This window comes from Eleutherodactylus coqui, chromosome 5, assembly GCF_035609145.1.
Source record: "Eleutherodactylus coqui strain aEleCoq1 chromosome 5, aEleCoq1.hap1, whole genome shotgun sequence".
NCBI lineage: Eukaryota > Metazoa > Chordata > Amphibia > Anura > Eleutherodactylidae > Eleutherodactylus > Eleutherodactylus coqui.
Window position 1 is genome coordinate 201,502,585 of NC_089841.1, and position 12,316 is coordinate 201,514,900.

General features: G+C 39.8%; 1 protein-coding gene across 1 annotated transcript in view; it reads left to right on the plus strand.

The window, feature by feature from the left end:
* CNTNAP4 (contactin associated protein family member 4) overlaps positions 1–12,316 on the plus strand; it is a 303,723-nt gene that overhangs the window by 172,143 nt on the left and 119,264 nt on the right. The window contains exon 11 of the mRNA XM_066605004.1: positions 1,213–1,319. Coding sequence (XP_066461101.1) covers positions 1,213–1,319 — 107 coding nt within the window. The remainder of the gene's footprint in view (positions 1–1,212; positions 1,320–12,316) is intronic.

Here is a 12,316-nt window from a genome sequence, read left to right on the forward strand (position 1 = left end):
CCGTTCCGCATCACGAAGCTCTCCTACTGATTTCAATTGGGATGGCGTTGCTCCATTGAAAGCAATAGGATGCCGGAACCCCTGTAGTGATTTTCAGGGAAGGGCCTTAAATATAAGCCTTTCCCTGAAAATCATCCCTAGCTGTAGTAAAAAAATAAAAATATGTATATATACTCACTTGTCTGCATGCGTCTAGCCACCGCTTGTTCTTCCCACACTGCTCTGAAGCTTTTCAGCAAACAGGGATTAAAAATGCAGGGAGAACAAGCAGCATCTAGATATGCCTGACCCCCGGCAGCGGCGGACAGGTGACTATGTATTTTTTTACTACAGCTAGGGATGATTTTCAGGGAAGAGCTTATATTTAAAGCCTTTCCCCAAAAAGCACTGCAGGGGTTGCCGGCAGGCCATTGCTCTCAATGTGGTCGCTGCTGCTGCCGGTGGCTTGTAAATCAGAGCAAAAATTTGCGAGAGAGCCTGCTCTCAAGTCAAAAAGCTTGTAAGCTGAGGCACTCTTAACCCAAGGTATCACTGTTTAATTGTGCAGCTGCAGTTGATGTAATAGATATTGAAATAATTTTTGAACTACACTATGTATTTCAGATCTTATTACATTTTTCAGGGCACTTCCTGTTTTTAAAGATAATTCTTTCATAAGAGATGAAAGTATTACCCATATTGCACTACTGAGCCACAGCTGGAGGTTGCCTGTCCATCCATCTCACCGCCACCAACTTATGTGCAAGAAAAAGTGTTTTACATAACAAAATCTGCATTAATACAGTCTAGTGGAGTACAAAACCTTTTATTAGACTTATACAAAGTGCAATACTAAATGAGGTGTCAAGGAACAACCACAAAATATATTGGTTTCCACAGTTTTATATAGACAATTACCATCAATGAATGATCAGATGGTAGTCATATCTGAAACGCAGACAAATTCTTTCCACGTGGGTCATTATTGTGTATTATATAGGAGTATTAAATTATGATCCATAATATAGTTGAGAATGACATTTACAGCTGTGGCTGTGAAATACGCTATCATTTTTATTCTTCTTAATGAGCTGCTGTCAGCGCTTTTTATATTTTACATTTCATTATTACGTGAAATTATACTAAAATGTGTTTGCAGTCTTTCACATGGAGCTGAGCTCAGTGAGTGGATTTCCATCTTATATATGCTAATACAAAAATGTTGTTTTTTAGATGTTTTCCAAATTACTGTGAACATGGAGGAATATGCTCACAAACATGGAGTGATTTTTACTGTAATTGCTCAGACACAGGATACATGGGAGCAACTTGTCATTATCGTGAGTATTTCTGTTATAAAAATCTGTGCCGAAATACAGTAATGCCGTAATTCAAAACTAATCATTTTATATTCTATCTTCAAATTTTGTGTAATTGCTTTAGAGCAGAAGTTACTTTCCTGCAGTTTTATTGTCTCTAGATTGCCATCTTTTAAACTGGCCATGGAGGCAAAAATACAAAAATTAGATCAGATTGTGATTCTAAAAAGAGTTGTAAAAAATAGGGCCATGTGATAAGCCCTATAGATTTACAACATGGACCTAATACGGATCTAATAATGGACCCTAACATGGAGCAAAAATATGCTCTTCTGAAAGTTGCCTAAAGCTACTCAATTGGGTTGTATGATGTCAGAAAAAAAGGTATCCTTTTTCTCCAGAAACAGCACCATCTGAGAGGGTTGTCTGAAAATATAGAAAAAAAGGTTGCTGTAGGAAATGTTCTAAAATAAAAAACAAGCAATACTTACCTGTTAAAGGGGTGGTGTAGGGAAAAGTTACAGTATATTGAAGCCCTGTACAAAAGCACAAAAAATCAGAACTAACCACACATTATTCCCCACAGCTGCCATTCCAATGGTTCATGGTGCTCCATTGCACTTTTCTTTCAGTTCAAGCAATGATGTCCCATCACAAGGTCATGTGAATGCTGGGACCACTTGCCATCTATATGTAACTTAGGATCAACAGTATTAACTGCAACAGTCACATGATCATGTGATGGGATGTCATTGCTGGAACCAGAAGAAGAGTGCAGCAGGGAACCAAGACTTTTGAATTAGAAGCCATTGGGGACTTGGGGAGGTATGAGTGTGACTTTTTATGCTGTTAAACAGGGCTGAGCACATTTCACATTGACCTAGCTAGAGGTCCAGTCACCTTGATAAGGGGGTTTAGAGGTGGTAGTGATGGTGACTTCCACATATACAGGTAGAATAAGAGATGAAACAAGGATTAGATGAACAATAATAAATTTATTTGGAAGCTGACTCAGTGATACATTCACTTCCAATTGACAAGGAAAATAGCAACATTCAGTCGCCAATTTATTTATACATCTTGAGGAGGAATAACAGTACAACACATTCCTGTGAAACGATGCTCCAGAATTGTTCTTTTATAGAGAATACAAATATTTTCTAAAACAAAGATGTCAGGAGAGTTTAAAGGTCCTTCCTTATTTGTATTGGGAAATATTTTCACAAGTTGGTTTACGGTGATCTTGTTATGAAAGTCTCTTTAAGGCCTCAGTCACATGGGCACATCGGCGCTGTTAGCGCAAAATTCGCTATTTCGATATACTGTGCGTTTCCAAATTAAGATAATATGTGCAGGCCTGGAGAGCCTTTTAAAGACCACACGGCTACATCATGTGCCCCCAAAGAAAAACTCTGTCTCTATTCAGCGCGTGTAAAACTTAAATAAGTTTAACACAGGAAATGAAGTAATTTAGGAATACAGTTACAGTATTTAGCGAGCCGATTGGTCGTTCTCAGAGGGAGGTATTTGTGAGGTAGCTTGTGATGTCATCCATCTGGGAGGAACTTCAGTGAGCACGCTCAGTTCATTCTTGAATTTGGTCTCATGAGAAGAACATCCTGTTTCTCCTCTCTATCTTTGTCTAAGACAGACATTCCTAGATAGCTTTCTGCCAGTTAGAACCGGTTTTTCCAGTTCTTGAGCACACAGCACTAGCTCCTCCAATTCTTGTGGAGGTGGGGGGGAGGTGATGTTCCCTTCCCCCAGAAGTTCAGACCATTATAGACAAAATACAGTATATTCACAGTTGATAACAGAAAATACATACAAAATGGTGAACATATAGGATATCTCCCACAATTCCCTCCTTTGTTGTGCGTATTTTCATTCTCCTGGATGTTTTTTTTTTCTTCCTATTTGTGTTTTCGGGCCTTTCCCTACCACCTACAGGGGACCCTAGCTGTCACCTTCCTTATCCCTGCCTACTGCTGGGTGATATCCAGGATAAGGAAAATACCTCACAACACGTTACAGTTTCCCAACGGTATTCTAGGTAGATGGCTCCTGAAAGATTTATCTTTATTTCACGTTTTCTGCATAAGCCACCTTGTTCATAGTTTAGATGACATACAACATGTTGAATGTGACTGGCTTTCCAAGTGTGATCTCAGGTTATATTGTTTGTTACATGTTAACATTGGTCTGATTACACAATATGGCTGAAACATTGGTACACTTACTGCTACCTTATTGTATCTATTGACATTTTTTTTTTTTTGTACTATTGCGGATTTTCTTAAACAGCGACATTTTCACACTATGCCAGATTATCACAAGAAATTCTTCAAATATGAGTTTATCACAATTTTCCTTTAAAACAAACTAGTATATTACTCTCTGCGTAATCCTGTTCACAGCGCCATTTATGTATTGCTGCAAGGAGCAAGACTTAGTTCATATTACGCTTTAAAGAGAGTTAGACACTATAGAAAGGTTTAACAATAAGAATTTATTAAAACCAAATGATAATTGAGCATAGTGGTGACTAATTGTCCTACGTTTGTAAACTATTGGATCTATACACAAAGGATAAAGTCTATATACAAGTGATAATAGCTATGTACAAAACATAATGGTTGCAGATGTTACATAACAAAGTATAAAAATAGCAAGTTACATTATTACCTAAAAGATTACGGATCGCATATTCCCATCACCAAAGGTTCCCTCACTTCTAGGGGTTCAACAGATGACATCCTCATCTGGTATTGAAGAGTCCGTACTACCCAGAGCTTCTCATCCTTCCATCAAAGATTCCAAGAGCTTCTCCTCCTAGATTCAAAAAGCTACTACTTCTTAGTCCCTCTCCTGTCCTTTATACTAGTATAACTTGCTGAGTCATAGGCCATATTCTCCAAGCTTTGCAAACCAAGATGTTATCAGTCTGAGACCCCCCCACCATCTGAAGGAGCCAGTTTCATTGATCAAAGGTTCAGAATCAGCAACTCAATTTCCTAGACAATGATGATGGTATCACAGGATTAACAAGACAACAGATTCCTGGCCATACAATGTATATGGACAGAGTTCAAACAAACCTATACAAATGGAACTGTAGTTAATGCAGTTAGCATTGTTCTGTCACATTTCACAGTTACATCAAAGCTTCCTACACCAAACAGGTTTGAAGGCCACATGAATGTTCATAGCTATTCGTATGTAAGATACAAAATGGAGAATAAAGGAAAATACAAAATGGAGGATGAAGGACAAAATGGAGGGCTACAAATAGCCAATTATATTTGCACCACAATCCACCCTTTGGCTATTTGTAGCCATCATACAACTATTTCATCAAGATACATAAAATTAGCATACAATTTAGGGTTGGAATATGTACTTTGACATATCATGGTTTGATCTTCAAGTTCTATTAATCAACTTCTGAAATATATTACATAAACAACCAAATATCTGTTCCCTATATATATCCATTTGCTATCAACATAAAACCAATCTTGTCAAATCTGGGCTCGAGAAAATAACGAAAACAAAAAATTCAAGAACCGTTAGATGTTGAATACAAATGTCTCTTCCTGTAAAATTGTTTCTTCTTCTCTTGATCTTCTTTAGATCCTAAACCTATAGGATCTCCGATGCAGGGAAGCAAGGGGGATTATTGTGCCCTCACTGCTTTCCCTGGTTAGCCAAAGAACAGACCCTAAGTAGGAATCTGTCCCCGCCCATTATATTGGTATCAAACAATCTTCTCCATTCTCCATATCCAGAAGTATCCACAGCTGACTATAGAGCCCCTTTATTCCAATGTAGCAGCTGCCTCTGTACAGCATTTTGTTGCCCAAGGTCTTCAGGGAGGAGCGGTGATGCTTCACCCTCCTTTGACGTCATCTGCTGGCGGTTATTGTGCAGAGTATGAGGATCACCCCAGTGGCAATTTAGCAGCAGTCAGGCACACTTGTCAGTTCTTCAGGCTCAGTTGAATAGTCATAGCGTGTGGATAGGTGCAGCATGCACTTAGAGAAGATGAAATTTCAAATCACACTTAGAAAGTCCAAATGTCCTGGTGGAAATAAATCAGTTCATAAATTTTCTCAGTCCCAAATAAACTTGATCCAAAATAATTCAGTCCATGGCAAATCAAACAAAACAAAAACAAAATCACAATCTGGGGTCTTGTGTGCTTTTCTTCACCCCTTCAAAACAAAAATCTGTAGTTCAAATTTATCCATCCAACAATCTCTGCCCAGAGAGACTTGATAAGTTTTCTGCTGTAGCAAATGAATATTTTTAATATTCCTAATCTTCCTACATTACGGCACAAATACCTTCTACATACAGTAGACATATAACTCAAGAATTCTTACTATGTAAACAAACAATATAATATCAAACATTGCAAATCAATCAAGTTTTCAATACAATAATCTTAGATTTATCAATATCATCATCAGCACAGTTAATTATTTTTCACGTTATCAAACACTGCGAACCAAGTTAAGCAAATTTTATAACGCAATATTCCTAGATTTGTCATGATCATCTTCATTGGTAGTTACATATTTACCACATCCCATTATGAGGAAGAAGAGAAATGACAGCCCAATGACCGCAGGGGTCCTACATATAACAAAGGATTATGGGCCACATTTGTCTCCTTCCTTGATTATCTTTTTTCAATGTCTGACATGAACCCAAATTAGCTTTTCTTGAAGTTTCACTGAGACCGTAGTGGTTAACAGCACTTGAAAGGATTCTTTGCATTTTGATCTGGAAACACGGAGAATACACATTTATGAGTGACAGATGATATAACTCCTGATGTTAGGCACTCACATGGGAGGTAAGGCCCTCCTTTTTGGCCTGGAATAGGCATAGGCCTATTACAGCAGCATTACCAAACAAAACCTTCATAGGGCCTCAACTTAGTCTTATATTTAGGCGTGGTTCTAACCAAGTAGATGACTAATAAAATGTTTACCTTTTATTATTTATTATTACTTCTGGTGTACCCAAATATTCAAAATTACTTTCATTAAACATATTCTTAGGTCATATTTTTGGCGTGTTAAAAATTATTTTTATTTTATTTTTTTATTTCTCAAGCCACGCCTCCAAATAACATGAAAAGAGGTCTATGCAAACCAACAACTCTAAACACCTACCTGTGGTAGCTGTATGCTATCATTCTGCAGTCACTGATACAGATAGTCTGGCTCGCACCGAGAAGGTACCTTGACCAATTGGCCTGGATTGTAATGGGCGCATATCATGCACCCCTGTACAAACCCTATTGCAGCAGTGTTGAACCCTGGGGTAAGCCAAGCAGAAGACACCATACCACACGTTACCTCCTTGGATGGATGGGTTAGCTCTTGGATCAGGTGTGACATCATGGAGTACAGCGTGCAGGGGAGGCACAGGCATTTACCTTTCTGCCAGACCCCAGTAGCATTCCGCTCGCTTTTCCACTCCTCCTTTTTCTTCTTTTGAGGCCTGTTCCTGTAATTCAAGCAACAGAGAAATATCTACACCTGTTTCATGTGCAAGCAGGTTACCAGCCGTTACCTCATTCAAGGGAAGTCAGGCTACTGCGGTGCCTACTCTCTGGTTCCTTCCAGCCTCAGTGGTTGTCTCTTTGGCATAAGCCTGGACTCTGATGATAAGTCACCTGTGCGGAAAGAGCTAAAACCTTGTAGAACAAAAACACTGCTTCTGCGTTCTGGATTGGCTTACTCAAGGACCCCATGAAACTTCCACTGTGCCATATAAGATGTGAAATCGTGTACGATTCCAAATGTGTACCTTGAGTCGGTGCAGACACAAACAGTCTTACCTGCAGCCAGCTTACATAGTTCAGTGAGCGCCATCACCTCTATTTCCTAAGTAACTGAGTGTCTCAGGAGGAAAAGAGTGGTTTTTGTACAATTACCTCTTTCTGTCGGTTACCACTGCATAGCCTGTTTTGCTTGTCCATTTCCACAATATTTGGAACCATCTATGGGTAAAACTCAAGATTTACATTAATCATGGCAGTTACAACATTATTGTTGGGACCCCTAGTTTCTCTTTTCATTTGTGTTTCTACAATCATACAATCATGTGCTTGCTATTTAATGTCATGGTCTGCGCCTGCTGCCCCTCCTCTCAACCTTCTAAATTCAGTAAAAGACATGAAACATCATTTGGAACTCTACCCCTCTTGATTGCGATATGTGAGGGTGCTAGCAGGGCAGTCTCATACATAGCCTGGAAGCTGAAAGATGTTTAGTTTGCACTCTATACAGTATTTTATGACCCCTTGAGAAAGCATGACATTAAGGGGCCCCACAAAATCTCTGGTACCTGTACGAAAACATACTGCAAACAGGAGAGGAAATATTGTTATTACAATCTGCAACCATAACAACTGCACCAATGATGGTTAATTACTGGTTTACTAAGGGACTGGTATCCCTGAAACCCTTTGGGATAAACTCAATTACTGGCATCAAAAATGTACTTATTTTTCAAATGTAACTATTTTCATGTAAAATACTGTTGTTAATTGAAAATGAGATACATTATAAAATAGAACTTTTGTTATTAATTTGACTAAAGTACTTATCAGGTGTCTCAAGTACACAACTATCTCATTTTCGTATCTTAATTCAATGATATTCAAAATAAATACAACTCAATATTTTTAAATTCTCCACATACTCCAAGAACCTATATGTATATATATATATATATATATATATATATATAAATATACTGTGGTAACCCTGGACTGTTATCTCACACAACTACCCTCAGAAATAAATTAGATGCCCCTCCTTTGGCCACCTACATTTGTTCAAGTGAAAGACTTAACATGGAGTCTAAGAGTGACCTTCCCTCTATACATTACCACAATATACATATATATACCAACATCCACTTAAATGGAGACACACTTCTCTCCTAGGCTGGCCTGTGTTGAGGGTGGAGCAAGACCTCTTCCTATTGTTCTTCCCTCCCATCTCCTTACATCACCTAGCTCCACCCCCTGTGGTCTGGCTCAGCGTTTGGTCTTTCTTTCCTCATTTAGTTTCTAGCCACCGGACAGTACACACCATATAACACAATCTAACTCTCATACGGGCCCTTCATTAATACACAAACTCACACTCACTGGGGTTTTCATTCACTCATATACAGACTGATAAGTATCTCATGTGAAGTAGAAACTGGGATTGTATTTACTGTACATAGGACTTCCCATATTGAACAAAGTATATATATATATATAAGAAAAACTTTTATGTACCGCGGTTTTTACATATTTTGTTCAGAATAGGCTATCCAATGACAAACATAATACAACTTATGCCCATTTCCCCCCACGTACTTATATTTACCACTCCAGATAGCAACTATTATCACCGTTCATTGTTAAACCTTCTCCCTTTCCTTAACTCATTGACTTGTTTTTTTTTCCTTCACCCATTTTTGTGTCCAGTTGTTTTTACAAACATCATCTCATTGAATTTGCTTGCGAGTCTTTGATTTTTCCCCACACCTCACGACGCAGGTTTGGCTTATCTCACTAATAAGCACTTACAGTTTCGACCCTGCTCTTTTATGTCGTAATTAGAAAAATCCTATTATTATTGAGATTCTCTCATCCCACAACTCGTAGCACAAACTTTTACTTTTGGCACTAGTCCTCAAAAAATTCGTTGGGCCCACTACAATTGGATAGGTATCTCGGCCGGCTCACTCTTCCATCAGACAGGCCTCTCTGCTGTCTGGTATCAATTACTCCAAGCCAAAATCCTTTGAGTTGATGTATGCCAACATGGCAAATGCAAGCACTCCATGTGCACCCCTCCCCCCACATAACAAGGGGAGACCTCTTCAGCCACATGTTGCACAATGGAAACTCTCTGACCGCATGGACACTACTATTTTTTTAACCCTTGAGCTAACTTTGCTTATATCAACTTTCCTTTTTACTTTCTTTTTAACAAGTTATTCTACTTTCTTTGTTCCTTATTAACCTGCACAGTCTGTTCACACCATTCACGACTACAGAGAATATATAAACCCCCATAGCTCACACCTTCTTTCACTCAGGACATTACTTCACAGACAACATTAAAACCACACAGTATATCTACTTGATTGTTCTTTTGATACAGACCTATCATATTTCAACTCACCCGGCCTGGGGCGGATCATAGCAGAGAGGGAGAGATGGTACAGGTATAAGAATAGCTTATTACCTTGTTTGAGCTCATTATCTGTCCGTCTCTGCTTCGAAGTCCCCTTGTGTCCGGATAACGATGAAATATCTTCATATCTCTGTATCTTCATTATCCCAGCGGTGCCTCCAAATTTGTTAGCGCAAAATTCGCTATTTCGATATACTGTGCGTTTCCAAATTAAGATAATATGTGCAGGCCTGGAGAGCCTTTTAAAGACCACACGGCTACATCATGTGCCCCCGAAGAAAAACTCTGTCTCTATTCAGCGCGCGTAAAACTTAAATAAGTTTAACACAGGAAATGAAGTAATTTAGGAATACAGTTACAGTATTTAGCGAGCCGATTGGTCGTTCTCAGAGGGAGGTATTTGTGAGGTAGCTTGTGATGTCATCCATCTGGGAGGAACTTCAGTGAGCACGCTCAGTTCATTCTTGAATTTGGTCTCATGAGAAGAACATCCTGTTTCTCCTCTCTATCTTTGTCTAAGACAGACATTCCTAGATAGCTTTCTGCCAGTTAGAACCGGTTTTTCCAGTTCTTGAGCACACAGCACTAGCTCCTCCAATTCTTGTGGAGGTGGGGGGGAGGTGATGTTCCCTTCCCCCAGAAGTTCAGACCATTATAGACAAAATACAGTATATTCACAGTTGATAACAGAAAATACATACAAAATGGTGAACATATAGGATATCTCCCACAGCGCCGATGCGCCCGTGTGACTGACACCAGCAGACGGACGTACCTAAAGATGGCCGTCTCTCTGCAGTGCCGGAGGAAAGAACATGTGACCACCTTCATTGCCGGTCATGTGTTCATTCCTCCGGTGCTGCAGAGAGACAGCCGTCTTTAGGTACGTCCGTCTCCTTCCTGCAGTCACACGGGCGCATCAGCACCGGTGTACGGGTGCCGATGCGCTCGTGTGACTGAGGCCTAAAGGGGTATACTGGCGATAAAACATTTTTTTTTTCAGTTTTCACCCATCCACTGGGGTGTCCATGTCCCCTCTATTTCACAGTTCAAGTCTCCCACTAGTCTCTACACTACTTTCTGTAGTGTAGTGGCGGATGGAGCCGCTGGTTGAACATTAGCAGCAGTGGTTCAATTCCTTTCAAAGGTGTAGGCAGAAAGCTGAGCACTGTGCTCGGTTATCTGTTTGCCTCATTGAAATAAATGGAGCAGTGCCACTCCATTCATTTCGATGTGGCAGACAAAAAAGCTGAGCGCTGTGCTTGACTATCTCAGTGCCCTATCTGCCTGTGCCATTTAGAGGAATGGACCTGCTGCTGCACATGTGCAATCAGCAGCTCCATTCCCCACTACATTATAGATATTGGAGACTGTAACTTGAACTGTGAAATAAAGGGAGCACGGTTCTCCTATTCTCAAGATCAGTGGAGGCCCTAGCAGTCATACGCCAGCCGAAGTATCAGTTTTCACCCATTAATGAGTTAATGAGTCATACTGAGCCACTGATTGCTTAGTGTGGCTGCAGTTTAAAGTGAACAGTACAGCCAATTGGCATAGCTTGGTTTAAAGGTGCCAGGCAGTCTGTGCTAGAGATCATAGAATCATAGAATGGTAGAGTTGGAAAGGACCTCCAGGGTCGTCTGGTCCAACCCCCTGCTCAATACAGAATTCGCTAAATCATCCCAGACAGATGTCTGTCTAGCCTCTGTTTGAACATTCCCATTGAAGGAGAACTCACCACCTCCTGTGGTAACCTGTTCCATTCATTGATCATCCTCACTGTCAGACAGTTTTTTCTAATATCTAATTTGTGTCTCCTTCCTTTCAGTTTCAGTTTCATCCCATTACTTCTAGTCTTTCCTTGTGCAAATGAGAATAGGGTTGATCCCTCTGCACTGTGACAGCCCTTTAGATATGTTTAGACAGCTCTTAAGTCTCCTCTCAGCCTTTTTTGCAAGCTAAACATTTCCAGATCCTTTAACTGTTTCTCATAGTACATGATTTGCAGACCGCTTACCATCTTGGTAACTCTTCTATGAACTTGCTCCAGTTTGTCTACTTCTTTTTTAAAGTGGGTGAAGTATGACTAAGGAAGATTAAAGGGGGATAATTACCTCACGTGATCTAGACTCTATGCTTCTCTTAATATGTCCCTGAATTGTTTTTGCCTTTTTGTCTGCTGCAGCACATTGTTGACTCATGTTCAGCCTATGATCTATTAGTATACAAGTCTTTTTCACATGTGTTGCTTGGCTCAATTCCTCCCTGTATGTGCTTTTTTCATTTTTCTTGCCCAGATGTAGGACTTTGCATTTTTCCTTGCTAAATACCATTCTGTTAGTCGTCGCCCACCGTTCAAGCTTTTCTAGATCTTTTTGAATGCTCTCTCTCTTTTCCATAGTGTTAGCTATCCCTCCTAGCTTTGTGTTATCAGCAAATTTGATCAGTTTCCCATCAATTCCCTCCTCCAGATCATTTATAAAAATGTTGAACAACACTGGGCCTATGACAGAGCCTTGTGGTACCTCACTTGATACCTTCTTCCACTTGGATGTGCAGCCATTTATGACCACTCCTTGAGTACGATCACTCAGCCAGTTGTGAATCCACCTAGCAGTTGCCTTGTCAATCTCATATTTGGTCATTTGTTCAATAAGTATGATATGCGATATTTTGTCAAATGCTTTACTATAGTCAATATATACTATATCCACAGCATTTCCCTGATCAACCCAGTTGGTGATTCTGTCATAGAAGGAAATTAGATTAGTCTGGCATGACTTGTTTGTTACAAACCCATGC